Raw genomic sequence first — 23,866 nt, forward strand, 5'->3', positions numbered from 1 at the left:
GGAGTTTTTACCTTATGCGGGAGGCTACTTGAACACACTATAGAATCTTCCGAAAAATAGGGCAATGTGAGCAAAATGAAATATGAAGAAGAAAATGTCCCATGCTGTGAGGAGACACCGTAAGAAGAAGAGGGTAGAGAAAGAGAAGCAGCAAGGAGCTGGGACAGGAACTTAGCGCTTGGTGGCGGAATACAAGCCAGACCAAGGACGAGGGCTGCAACATTCCAACCTCGGAGTAATGGAACGCTTGGATATGATGGAGGAAGACAGAAACTTCCGTTGTAATTTTTAATGGTGCTAGCAAAACTTTAAAAAAGGTGAACCCGGGAATTTTTTGTATGTAATTGTCGGTGGAAAAATATCCTATGAAATGAGTACCCGAGACAGAGACGGGAGAAAAGGGGGCTGCTAGGTTGCAGTTAAGTCACTTAATCCCTTTTGGCTTCAGTTTTGAGTCCATAAAACGGAAAGATGTGGACCGTCGCTGTCGACATCCTTTTGTGCTTGGAAATTTTAAGAGCGTATGAAAGACGACTGACAGGCTGTGGGAGCAAATACGACTTCACGGTATTCACTCGGATCACTGCAAACTCTTTACGGCCACGCCCACTAATTGTGAAGCGTGCTCTGGGGATGTCTTAAATTATCCCTAAAAGATCAGTAGTGATTAACACATATATCACTTTTAGCAATTAAATATTTCTTCAAAAGGTCTGTTTTTCTTTAAAGTTTAGGTGGCAGAAGACTCTTACAATAAAATATTTATAAGTGACCAAATACTCAGACCAATACTTAGAGCAGATAAAGTTGAAAGGAGACGATGAGAATCTCATGCTTAATTTTTCAGTACAAGCTCTCAGTACGTGTATGTTGCAGCCATCTGGAACAAGCCTGAAGCAAACCCTAAGAAAGCCATGGGTTTATGTCATATTGACAACAGCAAAAACATCAAATTTCCCTAGACAAGTCAGAATTTTCTTTGTGGGCTAGTCCAATACCATTGCCAATCACTATCTTTAGGAAATGGAGCCAAACCAAAGCCAAAAAAATGTTCAAAAACTCCCAGGAGAAAAAGCACTGGCTGTTAAGTGTGTCCCCTGAACATCATCTGCATGCTTGATTCCAAAATGAGAAGGTAATTCCATGTCATCTTGAAAATTACCTACCCAATCTAAGGCTATATAACTAATATGTATAATGTCATATGTCAATCACACCTCAAAAAAAAAAAAAAAGAAAAGAACGATGGGACAAAGAGAAAAGAACAGAGTTCCTACTCAAAGTATAAAACACAGAAATATAAAGAGAGACAGATGTCCCAAGACACCAAAAAACATACACATAAACTAACTGCTGTGTTAACACTTCAATGCCATTCAAGATTTTTTAAGAACTGCTGCATTTTTTAAACTATGAATATAACCATGGGCTAGATCAGCGATTTTCAACCCTTTTCATTTCATGGTATGTATATATAAACTAATTACTAAAATTCTGCAGCACACCAAACCATTTATTTTTTGCCACTTTGAGAAAAAAATAGGCATAATTTTGACTCATTCACATTGGATGGTTATTGTTGCGCTGGACACTGTCATTTTTTACTTGACAATCTAAGGGAAACGAGGCCAGCACCACTGACTAAATGGTCAGGTATTGCATATTTGTTTACAAATTCTTGTTGAAAATCTCCGGGTTAGATGATTTTAAAGAAAGCCTAAAAGATTCCCTACTGCTGCTAGAAGTGAGCCACACCAATTAAGAAGAAAACATCAAAAATAATCATGAAATGTATCTTTAAACAGATTTTCCCCTCACATTATAAATAACAGCGCTCTTAAAATCTGAATGATACTAACAGTTCCACAATATTTCAAAAGCAATTATTTATATCGTACAGTCTATCATTCAGGAATACAAAAATTTTAAATATTGCATAATCTTATAATCTGCTAAAAACTATCTTCAAAGCACAATCCCAAGAGCTCAGAAATACGCATCTTAACGTCAGTGCTGCAGATGTGCACTGAAGACAGGTGAGCGTGTGGTTAGCTTCACTGACACTGGGTTTACACCTTCTGTTCCCACCCGCTCCCAGTCAGATCCGACCAGCAGTTTTCAAACGCACGAACTCCATCCACCAATAACAGATCTGGACAGGCGTTCTGCCTACTGTCTTCTATTTAAATACGTACTTTGGAATGGATGACTATGAGATTACTATCCATGTCAACCTGACCCTTACTGTGTATCAACCACAATGACGAACCATTTAAAATATAATTCAGATCACAAATGGAGAACGATGAGATATTAACAGCATAACTTTGTATAAAGGATATTTATGTAATAAGCATCAGTTAAAACACTGAAATAGAAGGTGACTTAACCAAAACCTCACTGCTATACCCAAATCTCCCTTAGAGCTAAAATGTTATGTGGATTCAGGCTCAGATGCATTTCAGTGAGGTCAGAAGGCAGTTTATTTGTGACTTTTTAGAAGAAAACAATTACCTACCAACTGATGCGTAAAGGTGAGCAAGACAATTAATATCTAGCTCTGTGTTCTCGTTTCTAGTTGGAATGACTATAACCTAAGTTACTTTCCAGCTTTGAAATTTTATTTTATAAAATCATATTAAAGTGAACAAAAATTTACGTGCCTACTATGTGAAAAGAAAGCCAAAATGGTCAAAAAGTTAATCCTATTTGAATACACCATAAACACTCTATTTTGCAAAAGAAAGCAGCAGAAAAGACTAGAAGGGCCCTGACTGGTGTGGCTCAGTGGTTTGAGCACCAGCCTGAGAACTGAAGGGTCGCCGGTTCAAATCCCAGTCAGGGTACATGCCTGGGTTGTGGGCCAGGGCCCCAGTTAGGGGCATATAAAGGGCAACTGACTGATGTTTCTGTCCCTCTCTTCTTTCCTCCCTTTCCCTCTCTCTGGGAAAAAAATAAATAAAGAACTAAAAGGGCATACAGAAAATGAAAATAACCCCAAGTCTATTTAAGAAGAATCAAGATTTTATATGAGATAGAAACAAATGGAATATACCAAAACATTGTTCTTAATCACTTTTAAAATAAATTAAATCCATCAGTAGAGGTTTATAATTTTTGATAACTAAGGGATCCTCAAGGTGCATTACAAACTATTACATAAGCTTTCTTTTGTTACAATAGAGATCATATGTAAAATTACCGGAAATAAATTTTATTTATTAATAATATATTTTTAAATGTCTTTTCAAAGGCAAATCAAAATAAAAAGTCAAAAAAGGGCACAACAAGTGCATAACATATTCCTATGCTTTCAAAAATAACAAAGGCTTTGTTCCATGTATAATCTTCTGAAATTATTCAATTTACTTTAGGACTTACGAACAAACTGTAGCACAAAAACTAACCTTACATAGGGTACAGGGTCATCCTGAATCATATTAAGTAGCCATTGCAGTTCTTCATAACTCCTGTCCACTGAAAATAAAAATGAAGAAATATATTGTTGCAATTATAACAAATTAACAAGTGACAGGCAAGGAGTTTACACTTAATATTGAGGACCCTGCCTTAGCTGGATTTCCAGAGTTGAAGGCTGTGGACAACGTCCTTACATTTTTTTTTTAACATAATAGGCCACCTTGTAAATTTTATAAGCATTATGCCATATGTAGCCAAAACATAAAACAAAACCAAGTGTATATTTTTCACTGCCGCTCAAATCAATGGCAAATACAACATAAAGCTAATTATAATTTATTGAGCCCTAAATTAGAGATGATTAACTCAAAATAGACAAAAGTGTATAAATAAAGTTGTTGTTTCTAGATGCTTAAATTATAGAGATGTCTGCTACTCCATGACCCCTCAACTGTAGGTAAACTGTTTTTGTCTGACCCATTTCTTTCATTTAAGGCCAAAAAACAGCCTTAACTTTTCCACATAATATAAAAAGCAATTACAAAAATAAAATAGTCCTTTACCTGACCAATAAAATGACTCATTAGCTATTTCTATTCACCTTCTCACCAAATTTTACTGCTGTGACCTAAAAAGCTTTATTTTCAGAATTTTATTTCTAAAATTTTATATTTTTTCATTTTCAAATTATCTAAAATTCATGGATCACACTTAAACACCTCTCAATGAAATTACACTTCTTTAGGGTTTTTCTGAAATCATAACATTAGCATTCTATTTCACCTCAGATAGTACTAATTCATGAAACCTTCATAATTATGTGACGGTGAACACTATATACCTTGGGAAAGAAGGCTGGGAATCCTGATGTATTTAGTGTGCTGCAAAACTTTTAAATTTCATGAACCCATAAAATCCTCAAAAAATACTGAAGTCTGATAAAGGATTACACATTTTTTTTCTGCCAAGAAATTAATTTTTATAAAAATCCCTATTCTCACTATAATTTCTTAAAAGTATACTTTAACCCTCCATAAAAAGAACAAATGTCCTTTTTGAGTTTAGACCGATGTATTATACACACTATACTAATATTAGCCTTTTGTAAGTCCTGACTACAAGTAAGTATTTCTGTTTACAAAAGGTTATAAAATTTTGAGCATATTTTCCCCTGTTTAACATGTAAAAATTAACCGATAGCTACTGAAGAACTCCCCGCCCCCTCCCTTCTTTTCACAGTCAGATGAGACATTCAGGATACTTGAACTTCTTTACTGTCCTCATATTTTAGTGCTATGGTCTGGAATTTTAGATGTAGGTTAACTTACGTATTTCTTACATTTGCACATTACTTTTCCGCCCAGAGGTTTTAACAGAATTTATTGGAGAGACAATGCTTAATGAAATTATACAGGTTTCAGGTGTATAATTCTATAACACATCACCTGTACACTATATTGTGTTCACCACCCCAAGTCGAGTCTCCATCCATCACCATTTATCCCCTTTACTCTCCTCCACCCCCCCACTCCCACCCCTCCGATCACCACACTGCTGTCTGTGTCCACGAGGTGTTTTTCTTTGCTAGACCCCTTCACCTTTTTAGGAATTATTTCTGAAATCTGCATTAAATTTTACAACCACATGAACAAATATTTAAGCTTAGCTCTTTATTTTACAGGCACAGTTGCTGATCACTATGTTCTGCATTTCACACTTTGATCTTTAGCATTATTTTGATTCATTTCCAGACCAGATGAAAATTACCTTTGGGAACTTTATTATTTAAAATGTTACACAGATGTACTTCTAGCCTTCAAGGCTACGTGAGCAACAAAACAACTTGGCAAAGTGGGGTATCTTACATCATAATTGCCCCTAGACACTATGATGTTCGCTATTTGTTCCCTTTTGAACTCTTCTGAACGCCTCATATGCTGCAGAAGTCACGGGCTGCGTTATTCTCTTATCTTGTGTAATAACTGGGAACTTAAACTATTTTTATTCCTTTAACTTTAAAATTTTAAATTTCATCCGACTCTACCTTAGGTCAGTTTCATTTAGACCTTATCCAAGTATTCTATCACTTGTTGGATTATTGCTTTTCTTCCGCCAGCTCCATTCTCCATGACTTCTTTCTGCTTTTTTTTTTTTTTTTTACATTTTCATCTCTTTATATTTCTCCTCTGTATTTCTGAAAATGTTTTTGCCTAGGAAGTTTTCTCTTGATTTACTTTTTCACTTTTTCTCAACTTTGTAAAGCCCTAGCTAACTGCCCTGCTGGAGCTCCTGTTCATGTCTCTTGCTCTCCCGTCACAGACGCAGATCTGTGACAGGAGCAAGACGACTTCTTGAATCCCTCCTACGTAGTTAGAAACTTCACAAAAAACTGTCTTCTATGTCTTAAAGTAACACACAGTTATTAGAGCTGTAAGAATGACATACTGACTCCTTAAGACAGATCAAAGATATCTATTCACTAATTTTATTCTTTTCCCTCACTTATTAATTCTTCTAAGAATTCTACGTTAAACAAAAATCAGTGAGTCAAGATTTTAAAATTAAAATATCTCTACTGTACATAATAAGAAAACCCCAATAACTAAGACTGGCTTTCAATAGTAAACATTTCTTTCAAGAATTATGTAAACATATACTTCTCAAGTGTTACCTTTAGTATAGTCGACAACTGCTTCCAAAGCTGCTATCCTAATGTCCACGAAGTGGCCATATTCTGCGTAAGATTTAAAAAGAGCGGGATCGCTGGGCACATGTCCATTCTTCTGAAGCACTCGTATGGCTCTCAAGCAGCTGGGGAAATAGCACTTCAGTTAAATAGTTTTATTGAAAGTATTCTGAATCAAACTTGTTTGCTAGGCATTAGAAATTAACCTGTAACAGCGAACTGAAAAGTTGATCTGATTTGAATCCAACTTTTAATTCTTATCACTACATTTTTGCAATAATCGTAAAAATTAAAAGTATCTACATGCTACTAAAGGAAAACAAATTTTAAAACTTGTTTGGAAATTCAATTTCAGGTATCATTATACTTAGCATTTTCTCCAAAAGTCTGAGTTACAGAGTTTAGTAAATAATAAGTGTGGAAGGTTAAACTGTTCATAATGTTTAAAACAGTGAATCAACTTTTTTATTTTTAGCAAACTCCTAAAGAGAGAGAACTTTCTGATAATCATATGCAAAGAAGCTGAGAAAAGCAAAAGTCGTCTTAAAAGTGTCTAACAGAAGGATGCTTATATGATATCCAATAAGATAAAACGTTATGCAGACATCAAAAATAATGTTTTCAAAGAGTTTCTGATGATGTAAGGTTATGATATAAGCAGAATATGGAAACTATATGCAATATATGTTCACTAATTAAAAAATTTTATTTTTCAAGAGAAAATTAGGAGGCCATTCTCCAAAACAGTACAGCAATAGTTTGTGGATGACAGAATCATAGGGTTTTAATTTTCTCCTTTAACTTTACTGTATCCCCCAGTTTTCTATAATGGGAATACATTTCTCTTACAATTTTAAAAGTAACTTTAAAGCAAGTGTAAAGAATCACCACACCTGACAGTGATGGTGTGTCTATAACTTGGAAGCAGCTTTTCCATATTCAAAAACCGGGTGATTTCTTCGAGAATGAGCCGCACATCTGGATTTAAGTTATCCAAAGTTCGAACCTCGTTATTCACACTGACTGCAGGCGTAACGGAGTTGGCAAGGGCATCGATCATTTCTGCACGATAGTAGTTATCTGAAAACTAAGGCAAAAAATTATATGAGGATAACAAAATCCATACTCCTGTTCAAAAGTAATACAATGAAATATTCATAATCTAAGAACATAATTATCTGAAAACGTAAGTTAGTAAGTGTTTAACTTGACCCTTTATGTAGAGTGACACAAAAGGGAAAAAGTGAAAGATTCACAAATCAGGAATACAACAAGGCTGTCCAAAAAATATCTGGCCATGCACTATGAAAAGCAGACATTTATTGAGGAAGATACACGACCCTGTACATGGGACAATGACACCCCAGTCCCCTTCAAGGAGGCACGTTGGTCTCACAGAGCTATCCCAATCACCATCAGTTGCCCTGTAGTATTTTCCTGATTCTTGTTGGCGGTCTGAAATCTCTACCCTTTTGAAGGTGACTTGAGTTTTGGGAAAAGCCAGAAGTTGCAGGAACCCAAATCTGGGAGGCAGGGGAACCGAGTCACTTGGGTGATTTGATGTTTTACCAAAAAAACTCTGCACGAGATGAGATGCATGAGGCGGAGCACCGTCACGATGAAGCTGCCAGCCACCTGTTGCCCACAGCTGCGGGCGTTTTCACTGTACCGCATCTCTCAACGGATGAAGACCACTGAGGAAGTCCTCCTCATTAACTGTTTGGCCTGGAGGGGCGTACTCATGATGGACGACACCTTTGTGGTCTTGATCTTGCTGTGACTTCGGAGAACCAGGGCAACTTCCATCGGGACGACTGGGCCTTCATTTCCGGAACACAGGCCTAGACCCACGATTCATCTCGGTTATGGCCTTCTTGAGGAAATCTGACGGTTATAATCAAGTCATTAGCAACTGCACGACATTCCTTCTGCTCTGGCAGAAGCAGCTGAGGAACGAGTTTTGCCATTGTTTCATGCCAAGATTCTGTGTCAAAATCTCGGACACGGTAGTTTTGGAATCACCAGATGAGCTTCTCACCCTCGCACTGTCAGTCGCCGATCTTTGTTGATGACAGCCCGTACATGTTCAACATTCTCAGATGTTCTGCTTGGTGCAGGCCTTCTAGAACATGGATCACTTTTGACAGATTTTTCGACCATCTTTGAAGCATTTGCACCACACTTTTACTTGTGCTGCCCTCATTGCATCATCCCCAAAATCCTTCTGAATCATCCGAATAGTTTCCATGGAGAAATGTTCAAGCTTAATGCAAAATCTGATGCAGATTTGTTGCTCTACTGTCTCAGTCATTTTGAATGTGACAACCACACAGTACACATGCTTGCTCAACGGCGTCTACCACTCCCACCGACTAGTACAATGAAGTCGTCATTGTTTACACATGCGCATTCCAGCCCACTCTCCTTGACTGCCAGGTTACATTGATGTCACTCAAACAATTCTTGTTATATTAACAATGGCTCAGTTTTTTCAGACAGAGTTCATATATTAGTATACTCAACAAATACCACATGAATGGTACTCCCGGAGTAACCTAGCAAGGTTCCTCCAAAAGGAGGACCACAGTTCACAAATCCTGCTTGTACTACAGAGCTTCAAGTCAGCTACTGCATGCTCTACTCTCATATACAAACATATAACCCAAAGATCACCAGATAGTTTTTTTTAAGTATCAACGTAAAAAAGACCAGAACAAAGGAGAAAAATCAACTTGAAGAAAACAATGTGTACAAGGAAAACTGGCAGGGGGAAAACACCCAAAATTATCACAGATGTCTTAGGAATAACCAAAGAGATGCCTTCCAATAGCAAAACACTTTTAAAGAAAGATATATCCCAAGAATCAGAATCAAAATGAAACTGAAATATAAAATATCTTAAAAACTCCTGAAATTTTGAGCAAAAAAAGACAAAAATAGGAAGGAAAATGTAAGGAAATTGGAGGGATGGTATTGAAGACATAACATAGGAATAATAGGAGTTTCTAGCAAAAGCAGAAAAAATGGAGAAGGAAACCATAAAAAAATATTAATTCCTAAACTCATACCCCAGTCAATTCGCAGAGAAGCAATTTATTGAAAAGCAATCTAGGTGTGGCTTGATTTAAACAGAGGAAATCAGATACTCTAGCCTGGTCATTTGAGCATGGAGTGAGTGAGCTACTTCTGCCAGCAACACAGACTGCCAGGGACAGAAGACGAACACCCACGCCTCCTGACTTCACTGTGGAGGCAAACCACACAGCGACACACGTGACAACAGAGTCCCTAAGGAGTGTGGTGTTCAGATACTGAGCCCGAAAAAAAAGTATGGTTTATAACAACAAACAAAAAGAAACTACTCCAAAGTGCACACTGTGGATCAAACCATTTAGATGTCGTTTTCTTAAAGTGTTGTTATGGTTTCATTGTTACCTCTGCTAACTACTTTGCCAACAGAGCAAAAGCTCATTTATTCAACCACTGTTTCTGACCTACACACCTGGATCACAGAATGAACTCAGAAGTTAAACAGGAGGTGGGGCTGTGGGTAGAGCAGGAAAACCAAATGATTTCACACGTATCCCTCAGAGCACATCGATTCTCACAGATACTACAACCCTACCTGCACAGACAAAATAACTTGAAGCATGGCATCCAATAGCTATTTGCTAACTAAATGAATAAACACATAAGGTGGTTTAAGAAAATGTCGAATTCATCAATAAAAAATTAACCCAAGAGGGAACTGTTTTCTGGGTGTCACTTGGTAAACAAAAAAAGACGTAAAAATAAAACTAGTTTGTCAGACGTCCCCAAAACAAGTTTTAGCTGGCACCCCAAAATCTAATGCACTATTATCTCCACATTACAACAGGTATAAGAAACATGTAAAAACCAGCTAATCTCAGTTTTTATCCACTGGTTATTATAACAAATCATGTTTACATGTTTCTAACTCTAGAAATTTCAAGTACCACAGACTCAACAATAATTTCAGTCTAAATATTTCTTTAAAAGCCACGTAACCCTGGGTAGTTTTGTAATATTCATTAAGGTATCTTACCTTATTTTTTCTGTTGTCATTGTACTTGATCAAGTCTAAAATAAATGTGAGGACTTCTTTGGGACAAAGGTTGTGAACATCTCTCAACAGAGCCATTGCAACTGGCATGGTCTACAGAAAAAAGAAATCAAACATGTAACTCAACGCTGCCATTACTACCATCACTGAACTCCGCACGTGCAGGAAAAGGGGACTCTGGAGCTGGCACAGGTATCCAGATGCAGCCGACCCCCTAACTCCCACCCCTCCCACTAAGAGCGTGTCACCAAGCTCTCACAGGAGAGCTGAGTAGGAAACGGAGGGGAGAGCTGCGTAACTGGGTGCACCCCGTCGCCCACGTGCCTCTGTCTTTCAGTCGTCAGAGGAAATACATGCCAGGTAAATGATAAAAACTCAGTTCTGGGTTTTACAGTGGAAAAGGCATGGGTTTTAGCATCAGAGAAACCATCGTTCAATTCGTCCTCTACCGCCTACTCAGACGGGTGATTCTGGCTGGTTGCTTACTAAGCAGGAGCCTCACCACCTCACAACCACTCCTCACAGCCTTTCAGGGTTGAATGACTTCGTGGCTGGAGGCACACAGTTCAGCCACCAGTCTGAGAACACGGTGATTCCCCTGTGCCATCCCATCTCAGCTTCGGGAGAAGTGGTACAGTATCTGAAATCCAGCTTAACCTTCTTCCTCCCGAATTTTCACAGGCAACTTTTCTAAGGAGGTGGAAGCCTGACTCTGACAAAGGCAGGTTCTGACTTTTCTTAAATGTACCTCCTGGCTCCATCCCACCCACTACCAATACCTTCAGGATTCACGCCATCTTTTTAGTATTTATTGGCTCCCATGGACTATTTCATCTCTCCCTCTCCAGTGGTCACTTTCTCTGTGCCAAACATGCCTCAAGTTTTTCCGCCCTCTATCCAAAGCAAAACAAACCCCAAATGCCCTTTGCTCAGCCCTGCCCTATCCCCCGCATGTCTCCTTTCTCCCACTCTCCACCCCCGAACCAGAAAGCAGGCTTTGTTAGTTTTTCTACTTCAGCTTCACTCTTCTTCTATTCCACTCCAGTTCGTCTCATCTCTGCCTTCACTATTATTAATAAGTCACTCAAAACATTTTACAAATGACTTGCGCACTGCCCAATGCTGGCCACCCTGCCACACTCACATCCCTTCCTAAAACAGCGACCCCATCACACCACCACTTTCTATATTGCCATTTACAGAAGACTCACTATGTGGTAAACATGACCTAAAACACTTCACATGCTTGGTGTTAATTCTAAACAAGACAAACTTTATAACTGGGTCAATGGAGGCTAAGAGGGTTAAGACACTTGTGTTTGTGCAAACTGCTAGTGAGGAGCGGAGCTGGGCCTAAAGCTCAAATTGTGTGCTGCTTTCTCTCTGACTCAGAAATGCTGCCCACAGCACTGGCTGATGTGGCTCAGTGGACTGAGCGTGGGCTGTGAACCAGGGAGTCGCCGGTTCGATTCCCAGTCAGGGCACATGCCTGGGTTGTGGGCCAGGCCCCCAATGGGGACCACATGAAAGGCAACAACACACTGATGTTTCTCTCCCTTTCTCTCTCGTTTCCTCTATCTCTAAAAAAATAAATAAATAAAATATTTTTTAAAAAGAAAGAAATGCTGCCCACACTCCACACTCCAGAAGGAACACCATCAGAAGGACTTACCCACACCTCCACCTCCCGTGTAACCAACCCCGAATTCAAAGTGTCCATTGCCCTTTACTTTAGTATTAGTGTGGAGAGTGAGTGCCTTTCCCACCGCTCATAGAATCAATGAGCAAGCTGGAAAACCATTTTAAAAACAAAAAACGAACACGGCAAGACACGTCTACTACTTGAATAGTCTCCGGGTTAAGCTGAGATGTACAGATAGTGGCAGAAAACAATCGAAAGAGATTTGGAAAGTAAACTTGTACCTTCTGTAGAAAATAACTTTGAAAGCTCATGAAGTTGTTTGTTTTCACAATATTCGGACACGTTTTACAACAAAACATTCTCGTGAACAGTGACTTCATGGCTGGCGGCCCTGTCCACGTGCTCACCATCGAGTTTGCAATCTGCGAGTAATTAGGTAACAAAGAGTTTCCATCACCAAAGCAAACATATTTTTAAATAAATAAAACCACTTTCTAAAAGTTAGTAATGCTAATAGGTTAGTTTTCAACAACTCAATTCTCATTAAGTGTAATCAACTTTAGCCTTCCATTGTCATTTCTGAGATTATATACAAATTCACCCTCCCAAATTCTTATGTACACTTATAATTATTTCTACAAGTTCATTTCTAAATTGGAGCATTCTTTATATTTTAGGAAAACACATTTGCAAAAGGCATATATTCTAAATAAGTCTGTATTTGTCCATTTAGGCAGATGTAATTCTAAAATTTTAAATTTATCAGCTAGAAACATCACCATGGGTTTTAAAGGTTTTAAAATCTACCCTAGCTGAAAAACAAACCAAGTACCACACTACCATGTAAGTCTGTAAGAATGCTTACAAAAAAAAAATGAATCTTGCTATTGATACTTTTAGTGCATATAAAAATCATGCCTAAAAATAAGATTATAATTAACTTTAAATAACTTAATTTTATGGATCTGCTAAGAATGTAGCATGCAAGAATCACAAAGATCTTTATAAAAGCAATGCAACTGTATCCGTAACCGATGATTATCAAAGAAAATAATCTTTCCCTCATTTACTTGAGTAGAGTGTAGGAATCCAACTACTCACTAGTGCCCATTAAAGATATAACAAATCCAAACCATTATGATCTGGTGAAATGTTGGGCAAATGAATTCAGCACTGAGGAAGGCAAGAGAGTGGCTAAATGGAAATGAACCTATTATTGAGATGTTTTTTAAATACCTGGAACCCAGTATTTCTGGCCAAATTTTTGCCTGCATTTTCTGGTTTTTATTTGTTCTACCTTTGTTTTTTTTGCATCTAAAGAAAATATTTAGTTTTCTTAACAAATTAACTTTCCTAGCATGTTAAATTACAGAACCTATCATTTAAAATTATGTATTACTAGCATTGATTACTAAGTCCAAACCGGCATGAAACAAGCACCACTTTGGGATACTTAAGATGAGCTGATTTCATGTACTTTAATGTCCAACAAGGACTTTCTTACCAAATAATATTCTCTGCTTAACAATGTAGCTGGCAAGTCAATACAATGGTGAAAACTTCTCTTTGGTTTTAAAACCTGCCTTTCGGTTTGACAACTATACAATTTTAATACGTTACCCATTTTCAGGTCAAATGTCTTTCTTTCAGATCGGTCTTTAGAAAAAGCTTTTGACAAAGCTTTGAAGGGACCAGCTACCAAGTAAAATCAAAGGCTACGGTGAATTTTAATTCCGTTTCAGGGTTTTACTTTTCCCACGTGTGTAACCTCACCTTCGCAAGGCAGAAGCAAGCGGCCATCCTCACGCGGTAGAAGCACTGCTCCTGCTCCAGAATGTCGGTGAGCGCGAGGCGCGAGGCCGGCGTGGGGAACTTCTCCAAGGCCAGGATGGACTCCTGCTGCGCCACCACGTCCCGCTCGTAGCGGAGCTGGTACTGCCACATGAAATCGGCCTGCTCGAACTCCACCTTCCTCAGTACCGACATGTCGGGGTCTATCCGTATCCACAGCAAAGGGGAGTCGGCGCTGAAAGAAAACACAGTTTTCCACCGTAGCTGTGTCAGTTGTGTAGTTTTACATGTGCCTAAAGTAAAAACAAAGCACACTTCCTAACCAGTTTCTCTTCCTCATGCAGTATTCAGGACTGCCTGGGGTTTTATGTACTCATTTTTTTTAAAATTACACTGACAACCGTGGCATTATGTTCAATATATTTTAACTTCATCACAATGTCTATCTGTAGCAATCTTGCTGAAAAGATCTCCAAGGATAATAACAAAAAAATCCCATCTGAAATTATTAATCTGGGACTTTGATTGGTGACTGCATGATATGCAGATGTGAAAAGGGGAACGAGACTAAGTCTCTTCATTTCACTTCCTGCAGCTAAATAACTGACTGAGGCTTTAAGTGACATCCCTCATTGGAAAGCAATGATGAAGAAGTGAATTATTTTACTAAATTAATTTCTTTAACTGATTTTAATACTTCATTTTATAATGCTAGACATATGATTACCTTTTTTAAATAGCAAGTTCTGAAATCATAGTCCAGAGCCATATCACAAATTTATGCTCATAACTTCTCAAAGTAACGAGCACGTTTTTAAAAAAATCTGGTCTACATGAATACTTTTATCAAAGGAACACTGTCTAAAATACTAATTCAATTCATCAAATACCACTCAGTGGTTACTACAGCCAAGTCACACGATATAGAAGAAGTATGAAAACAGTATACAGCCCTGGCTGGTGTGGCTCAGTGGATTGTCGGCCTGTGAACCAAGAGATCACTGGTTCAATTCCCAGTCAGGGCACATGCCTGGGTTGCGGGCCAGGTCCCCAGTCGGGGGTGTGCGAGAGGCAACCACACATTGATGTTGCTCTCCTTCTCTTTCTCCCTCCCTACTGCACTAAAAGTAAATAAATAAAATCTTTACCAAAAAAAAAGGGACATAAACAGCAATGATATTTGGCAATCAGATTAGTAAATAATTGCAGCTATTTTATAAAAAAAATATACAGGTACAATATGAACAAAAAGTTTGAGCTACATATTTAAAAAATAAAACTTTCAATAAATAATACCACACAAAATGTTTAAATAATGATATTTATATTGTGTTTTGCAAGCAGAGGAGCCTTTCAAGTACCCCGAAGCCCTGTCCATAGACAAAGGGCCGCAAGTATCGCCTGAGCCCTGGCTCGTGAAGACTGCAAGCCATCAGGACCCCCTGGTGCAGTGCTGGATCAGAACCTGCCTTCGCCCCCAGAACGACGCCCCTGCGGTGACTGACGTTCATGTTACAGCCTGAGCAGCACTGGTCTAGAGACTGGCAGAGGGGCAAGGAAGCTGCCCAAGTCCGTTCCGTGCCCACTCCCACCCCGCCCCGTGGTTCCTCCTCAGTTCGTCAGGGCCAGGACGGGTTCACTCTTCCCTCTCGGACTACTTACTTTACTGGGGTAACACCGGTCAGTAACGTCACACAAGTTTCGGGTGTCCAGTTTTGTCACACCGCACCTGTGTGCTCCGCTGTGTGCTCACCACCTCAAGTCTAGTCTCCTCCTGTCACCGTACGTCTGACATGCGTCTCCACTGTCTCCATCCGCTCCCCACCCTCCTTCGGCTCTGGTCAGCACCATATTGCTCTCTGTGTCTATGATCCTGTTTGTTTGGTGAGCTGTGGCTTGTTGTACTTTCTATGCCACACATGTATGAAATCATGATTCTCGTCCTTTCTTACTTGACTTACCCACTTAGCATGATAGTATAAAGATCCACCCATACTGTTACAAATGGCAATATTTCATCTTTTCTATGGCTAAGTAGTATTCCACTGTCTATGATTTTATATATAAGATTTGTTTTTAGCATAAGGTTACACTGCCTTTTAAAAGCACTGATTTCAGGACATTTATATACTTTAAGAGGTGCACATCAAGACAAATGAGAATGCAGAAAATAGTATGTCCTTAAACTTAAGGAATAAACTCACTCCATTGCGGAAAGATCCATATCGACTTCCTCTCCATTCATCAGTGGGATTTTTTTCTTCTTATTTCTACATATAAGAAAAAGTAATTTAAGTAGTTTTAAAATTGTGACATTTCCACTTCTAAAAGGAGATAAAAGAGCGGCCCAAGTTCAAGTTAAGGATTTCACACAACATTGACAGATATCCAAAGGAAGCAGGAATAGTAAATGTAATGGAATTTAATCACAATGACATCTATTTTGAAGCTGAAGGAATGGAGTAATTGATATTGAAATGTCTTTCTGATCCAAGTTTAACAAAAAGAAGTATATAACTAAATGTCAGCTCTAACCATATTCCTAAGAACTGGTACTACAGTTTTATGTAGAAAAAAATGAGAGCTATCAATAAAAAAAAACAACTTGTATTAAAAAAGAATATATATCAACAGTCCTGAAATGAGACATGAATAATTCTGAACACACACACCCTCTGTGCAGGTAGGGTCCTTCCTACATGAAATGAAGTGGTTAGCCATAAAGCATCCTAATGGTACTAATCAATATGTATAATTAAATACAAGATTTGAGATAAGCTAAAACAGAAGCAGCTGGAATCATGCAAACTACTCTCGAATCACAAACCCTACTAGCTGACACCCCAACAACTTGGGTGAGGGTGAGTGAACAACACAGAACAGTCTTCCTGCATTTCTCACACCCAAGAATACCCAAATGACATACTGTCATTACACAGAGAAAAACAAAACTGAGAAAATGCTACGAGGAGGGCAGCAATCAGATGTTCCCAACAACAAAGGCAGAAAGGATAAAAAGGGGAATTTCACTCTAAACTGAGAAAGAATTTTCAGAGAAAAAAATGATTACAGGGAGACCTCAGAATCAAGTTCCGTGAAGGCCACCAAAATCCACTGACACTCTCACGTCTGAGATCAGCTAATGCAGTCCTGAGTACAGACTTCTACTCCTGAAATTCTGACACTACTACACATTACTCCAGCAAAGCACAAAAGTACTCATCTCTTACTACTCAGAGTACATGCCTGAGTCTTAAAAAGTCGTGATAAAGAAAAATGTACTGAGTAAAGGATGAACTGCTGTGCATTTCCTAAGTGAAATGGCACTGTGCCCTTGAACGACCGTGAGAACTTCTGTAAGGGCCTGAGGACACAGGGAAAGGGAGGGGGACACGCAGTGTAGGAGGTGCAGGGGCTTTCATGACGCATGTAGTCAGCTCCTTCCTTTATATTCAATGATCATTTCCCCAAAATTTCCTGTAGATGTTAAACCAATGAGACGAATAAGAATGAAACTAAGCAATTTGCCTTGAATTTTTCCAGGCTCCAAAAACTCAATTTCCATTCTACCTTGCTGTACTACTACAAAATAAGGATTCTCAAACCTATTGAAATTTTATTTAATTATAAGCATAAAAATGTTGCCAAAAATGGAAAGCAAATAATGTTTGATAATATTAACTTGAAGTAAAATAGGGAGGAAAAGATACTAGATAACATATTTTCTACCTAAAAAATTAGGTATACAAGCCCTGGCTGGTGTGGCTCAGTGGACTGGGTGCCGGCTTGTGAAACAAAGGGTTGCCAGTTCGATTCCCAGTCAGGGCACATGCTTGGGTTGCGGGCCAGGTCCCCAGTAAGGGGGAACAAGAGAGGCAACCACACATTGATATTTCTCTCCCTCTCTTTCTTCCCCCCTTCTGCTCTCTCTAAACAAATAAAATCTTTTTAAAAAATTAGGTATACATTAGGATGTTTATTTTGGCATTTTAATCTGTGAAACTTACAATTTAACTATAAACTTTAATCTATAAGTATGACTCAGTGCCTACCTTCTGCTTTTGGAGTGGCAGGGTATATCATGTTTAAGGCTGTTTTCTTCAATTTGCAATGTATGATTGAAGGATCCATCTAACTCCTGCACTGTCACTTTAAGTGGTCCCTTTAAAAAGAAACAACATTCATATTGCTAAAAGGATACCAATACATATTCTTACGAGTGTGGGTACATATCAAGATATAAAATAATAGTATACAAGATGTGTAACTGGAGAAAGACAAAGGCAATCGGTGCCAGAGGAGGGGAGAATTAGAAGAATTTGTACCCCATGAAATCATCTGTAACCCGTCTTCCCTCCACCAACACTTGGTACTTGCTCAATTTTGTTCTTTGCAAGCAAACTCTCATTATGAAGCTTCTAACCAGATCTGCCACCCATCAGCCCCTCCTACTTTGCAATGAGGGAGAAGGCAATGCAAAAGGCCATTTTGGAAAAAAGCTTACCACATATTTCTGAGTTCCAAGAGATGTATAATCTTGTTTTATTTCCAATTCTAAGACATTTCGTTTTCTATTAAATGCAAAGCTTCCATAAAATTTTACCACTCCACTCTGGTCTCTGAAGAATTGTAAAGGAATTTTTGCACACCAAAATGAATATATACTAAACAAATGATTCACTGTGGTAATAATAATTTTCAAATGCATTCCCGTCAGTTCAAAGCTTGGAAAGCATGTTTCAATTGTGAAGCAGGTGGCGAAGTATTCAAAATTCTTGTGAAAAATGTTTCCCCAGATTTAAAAAGAATTTCTGAAACATTGGGAAATTTGTGTTTTGAAAGAAATAAAACCACTCTACTGGGTTATTAATATAACGAAATGAGAAAATGTAAAAACTAAAAAGTTCCAAGATACAACTCAGCATGTGCCACCCTCTAACCTCCAAGTCCCCAGACCACTGCACCTTACCAGTGGCCCCTCAGGCCAGTCCTGATGAGTTAGGTCCCGCCTCTACCATTGCTGTACTCAAACTAAAAACTACTGCTCCAAAATATGCCAAATTTTATAAATAGTACAGGTGTGTGTGCGTGTGTGTGTGTGTATGAGCACAATCATTAGTAAGCACTTTACAGGAAATGATTTACAGGTCCTGGTTATTTTTACCATTATTTGGAAATAAAAATAGTTCTTACCTCCTTTCATCCCCCAAATCCCTCTTCTAGTTCCTTCCCCTCACACACATGAACCTATCCCCCTCCCTGCTTCATTGAACTGCTATTTAAAAGGATACACCCACTGCTTTATTAAAGGCTGGATGTCTTTGCCAGAGACATTTGAGATGGACTTCAAAAACCCAGACGTGGAAACCAGCATCTGACTCCACATATGCGACTGGAACTTCTGAGAGGAAGCAGTGCTGGCCAGACTTAGCAGTTTATTGAAAACCTGTAAGAATAGAAGTGTCATTCAGTAACTTTGTATCATTTAGTAACATAATACACTTTGCTTTCAATTCTCTTCCAAACAACACTGCAATATAACTTTATTCTAGTCAATCACAGAGACAATAATTGCACATCTTACTATATAGACTGTTCTAGTTAAAGATGATCAGCAGAAGAAGCGTGCAAAGAATTAAACAGCCAGAATAACCATTCTTCCTCTAAATATAACTGAATTTTAATGATAGCCTAGTCAAACACTGAATACTTTTTAAGAACTGCAATAAGAATAATATACAACATCTGTAATGTATTATGCTGTGAGGTTTACATAGAACTAAACCCTGTTCATTTCAGAAGTTGGGGACACTCAGTAGGATTTACACCACTCACAAAAGTTAACTGGCTCTTGATGAACCACCTAGTATTTCTGTTCTTTAAGGGCAGGGTGAAGGACAGAAGAATTAAAGAAACTTAATTTTAGAGCAAACTAAAAAGATTACTAAAGTTATTTTTTGCTTACCTCTGAGGATGTCATGAATGGAAAAGAAATAGCTGAACATTTATTATACATCTGGTTTGTTCTACCTTGACTTACTGCATAGCTCAACTACCTACATCAGAACTTGCTTAAAATAGATGGCAGAACTCAGCCATAGCAAAAATAAGCATCTTTTAGATAGTTTTGCTTTTCCTAAGGAAAACATTTCTAAAGGGCACTTCGTCCTTAATATTCTAAATAATGCCGAACACAGAATCATATGTACAGACACGTTTTACCCTCATCCTCACATTCTAGTTTTATCTTTGCAATACTCCTCTACTAAATGGGTCAAGTACAGACGCTCATTCTGTGTCTGAGGAAACACAAAACAAAAACCACAGGGCTAAGGGGACCTGCGGCTAATGACTAACGGAACTCCACCTGTAAAACCCAGACACTCTGCCCCTCTTTACTGAACAGCATTCGGGTTATACTCATGCGGGACGGACCTTTCTGTACAACTGTTAAGTTCTTGAGTTCAATACTTACTTGTAGCATAAACTCCATACTGATTCTGTTTTCAATCAATCTCATCACAAGGTGAGCTTTACACTGGAACATAGTGTAGTATTCCCAGGACAGCGTATGCGGATGCTTTATTGAGAAGTGCAGATGGGATGCTGGGCTAAACAAACAAACAGGTTCACTTAACAAACCGGAATTGTAAGTAAACAGGAAATTTCATGGCTGCATCAAGGCAACAAATCAAAAACCTCATCAGAATACCTTAGCAATTTTCTTAATATGAGAGCAACAAAGACTAGGAAACATACAACATACACACACAGGCACATACACACAAATCAAAAAGAACTACATATGTAAAACAAAATCAATTATAAAATAAATGAAAAAATTTCTTTCCATAATTTTGGGGTAGGAAAAAATCTTCCAAAAAAATAAAATAAAATAAAATCTGGAGGACATAAAGACTAGACTGACTATGCAAAAAAATTAAATTCTGACATGAAAAAACATCAATCAATAAATTAAAAGGTCAAGTCTAGTAAAAAATATTTATGACATACATGAGCATTTGTCTACAATTGTTCACTATTTCAAATAATGCTGTAGTGACTATCTTTTTACATATGTGCAAGTATTTCTGTACAGCAAACACTTAGAAGTAGAATTTCTATATAACACACCCAGAACTGCTGAATCTAAAAAGCACCCATTTAAAAATTTTGATTGGTAAAAACAAATTACCCTTTAAAATCAATGTACCAAATTATACTCTCAAAACTAATGTATAAGAGTAGTCATTATACTTCCTTAAAAACACAGCATATTGAAATTTAAAATATTTATCAATTTGATATTTAAATATTTTTATATTTCATTATTACTTCCAAGCTTATAAGCTTTATAAGCTTATGAGCTTTAGCAATGCACAGCAATATGGAAAAGGTTAAATAAATTCCAAGGTATAATGGAATACTATATAGCTCTTAACGTGGAACAAAACTAAATTAATATATATTGTTCGCCAAAATATATAGATATGGTTAATGTTTTTTAAAAGGACATAGTAATATGCATGTGACTGAATTACATTTTATAAATGCCATGTACACACAAATAAAGGCAACAAAAAAGGCCTATATGCCAAATGTACTACAATCACGGTTACCCCCAAGGAGCGGTTTTGGTGGGAGGGAGGGGTATGAAACAGAGCTGAAAGGGACCTTTTACGTTTTACTCCACACACTTCTAAACTGTTCAGTTTTTAATTTCCTCAAAGAGCATTGTTCATGTGCTGCTTTTATACATACGTAAATTTAAAAAATTAAACATATAACAAGAACTAAATAAATGGGAAGAACCAAGGTAAAAGCACCCTGGGTAAATATTTTCACACAGCAGGAAAGCTCTCATCATGTTCTGGGAAGCTGCCACACGGCAGGCAGCCAAGGGAAGAAAGGGAAAGGCACCAATGCTTCCCGGGTGAGCGTGTACTACACACACTGGGTACCAAACTCCGTCTCAACGGTCCTCACAGCCAACCTGCTCAAAATGGGTCATGGGCCATCACTGTCTCTTACACATTAGAACACACACACACACTCTCTCTCTCTCTCTCTCTCTCTCTCTCTCTCTCTCTCTCTCTGAAACAATAAGCAATATTCTTAGATCACAAAAATCAGTAGTGACAAAATCTCCAAGTTTTTCTAACTCCAAATTCCTAGGCCTTTCTGCTAACTTAATCTTGTCTCAATGGCCCTAACAAAAAAGGCTACTGGTTGTACAGTTTCAAGGTTCTTAACCTTTGTTGTGCTTTTAGACACTTAGGCAATCTGGTGAATTCTATCAGCCCCATGTGAGACCGCAGTTTAAAATGCACAAAATAAAATGTACAGGATTACAGAGAAAGTCAATGATATAAAATGCAGTTATCAGCCCTGGCTGGTGTGGCTCAGTGGACTGAGCACCGGCCTGTGAAACAAAGGGTCGCCGGTTCAATTCCCAGTCAGGGCACATGCCTGGGTTGTGGGCCACGTCCCCAGTACAGGGCACGCAAGAGGCAACCACACGTTGATGTATCTCTCCCTCTCCTTCTCCCTTCCCCTCTCTCTAAAAATAAATAAATAGTAAAATCTTTTAAAAAACAAAATGCAGTTATCAAAATATAAAAAAGTTATGATATACCAACATATGTGTTAGTTTATCAATGCATTAAACAGGAAGACCTAGCATTGGTCTACTGCAGTAAATCTGAGGTAGTGACGAATACAAAGAATATTTCAAGATATCTGCTAACAACTATAAAATCCATGTCTACTGTTGACAAAGTCACAGCACTGTCTGTTGTCTACATAAGAAAATGTAAAATTTCACTTTATGCTTTGTGAAAATATAAAAATCAATCCACATTCCCTTTAGGAATCCATGAACCCGAGGACAAACAGAATCCCTGCTAGCACCATTATTTTATTGTATGTGGCTGTCTCCTTTGCAGGGACTTGCCAAAAAAAAACAGAAAAAAAGAGGAAGAAAGGAAGACAGGTGAGAGAGGGAAATGAAAGGAGAAAAGGAAAGGGGACATCAATAGGTGCAGGCAGGATGTCTTGATACTGAAATTACTGACTCAGACTTAAAATAATTACCAGTGCTTCCATTATATGAAACCTTTGATGACAGGAGTATAATATAGTAGTATTAAAAAATTAACACGGAAAAAAGAAAAGCTGTCCATTTGAAGTCTTTTTTAAACGCTAAAAACCACTTAGAGCCCTCACATGCAACAAAACAGTAACAAAAGGAGTCAGGAGAAGATTACCAGTGCCTGTGTCCCCAATACTATTATCTACGGTCACTATTGTCCCTCTGCTCTGTGGGGGCCTCGGCACCACACAAACGATCCCCCAAGAGTGATCCCATAAAACCAGGCTTACAATATCATCTTCGAACAACAAACATACTTATCCTTCTCTTTTCCTCCACCAAATATGGGATGCAGTAAAACTCCACCAGTTTTCAGTTCATATGCCACTATTTTGTCCAGCTCCTAAGGAAGATATAAAAATAGGCATCAGTGAAAAATTTTTTTACATATACATTTAAAATTTTAAGAACTGCAAGTTCTTATTTCCTGGTCTAAGAATATAAATTTACAGCCCTGGCTGACATAGCTCAGTGGATTGAGCGCAGGCTGCGAATCAAAGCGTCGCAGGTTCGAGTCCCAGTCGGGCCACATACCTGGATTGCAGGCCACGGCCCTCAGCAACCACACATTGATGTTTCTCTTTCTCTCTCCCTCCCTTCCCTCTCTAAAAATAAATAAATAAAATCTTAAAAAAAAAGAATATAAATTTACTAAAATAAATGAAGTGTATTTGGAGAACAGTTCACGTTCTTGCAAACAAAGCATACTGCACAGCTGGCTAAATGCCAGAGCCTAAAGAGCCTCATCTACTTTGTGACTTCAAGGTTCCTGGCACTTCTTCCTAATGGATCTTCCCAACCCCTCTACTTGGTTTTCCAAGTTTATTTCTGCCTTCTCTGTATTTGGCTTTGATGGAGAATTTAGGCAAGTAAAAAGAAATGAGGATAAAATTATGTCAAATATCAATAATTTTTAAAAGATTTTATTTATTTTTAGAGAGCGGGTAAGAGAGGGAGAAAGAGAGGGAAAGAAACATCACTGTGTGGTTGCCTCTCGCACACCCCATACCGGGGACCTGGCCTGCAACCCAGGCTTGTGTCCTAGGCTGGGAATCGAACCGGTGACCCCTTGGTTCTCAGGCCAGCGCTCAA

At 38.3% G+C, this 23,866-nt stretch overlaps 1 protein-coding gene across 2 annotated transcripts in view; it reads right to left on the minus strand.

The window, feature by feature from the left end:
- TAF2 (TATA-box binding protein associated factor 2) overlaps positions 1-23,866 on the minus strand; it is a 54,624-nt gene that overhangs the window by 14,578 nt on the left and 16,180 nt on the right. For both annotated transcript variants that reach the window (XM_045861337.1, XM_045861336.1), the window contains exons 10-21: positions 23,032-23,117; positions 20,099-20,234; positions 18,915-19,069; positions 18,128-18,242; positions 17,676-17,785; positions 15,828-15,893; positions 13,606-13,858; positions 12,114-12,254; positions 10,173-10,283; positions 7,000-7,193; positions 6,092-6,231; positions 3,408-3,477 (exon numbers count right to left, since the gene is read on the minus strand). In XM_045861337.1, the coding sequence (XP_045717293.1) occupies positions 3,408-3,477; positions 6,092-6,231; positions 7,000-7,193; positions 10,173-10,283; positions 12,114-12,254; positions 13,606-13,858; positions 15,828-15,893; positions 17,676-17,785; positions 18,128-18,242; positions 18,915-19,069; positions 20,099-20,234; positions 23,032-23,117 (1,577 nt within the window). The remainder of the gene's footprint in view (positions 1-3,407; positions 3,478-6,091; positions 6,232-6,999; positions 7,194-10,172; positions 10,284-12,113; positions 12,255-13,605; positions 13,859-15,827; positions 15,894-17,675; positions 17,786-18,127; positions 18,243-18,914; positions 19,070-20,098; positions 20,235-23,031; positions 23,118-23,866) is intronic.

Source organism: Phyllostomus hastatus, unplaced genomic scaffold, assembly GCF_019186645.2.
Source record: "Phyllostomus hastatus isolate PE091 unplaced genomic scaffold, TTU_PhHast_1.1 phas_scaffold_21, whole genome shotgun sequence".
NCBI lineage: Eukaryota > Metazoa > Chordata > Mammalia > Chiroptera > Phyllostomidae > Phyllostomus > Phyllostomus hastatus.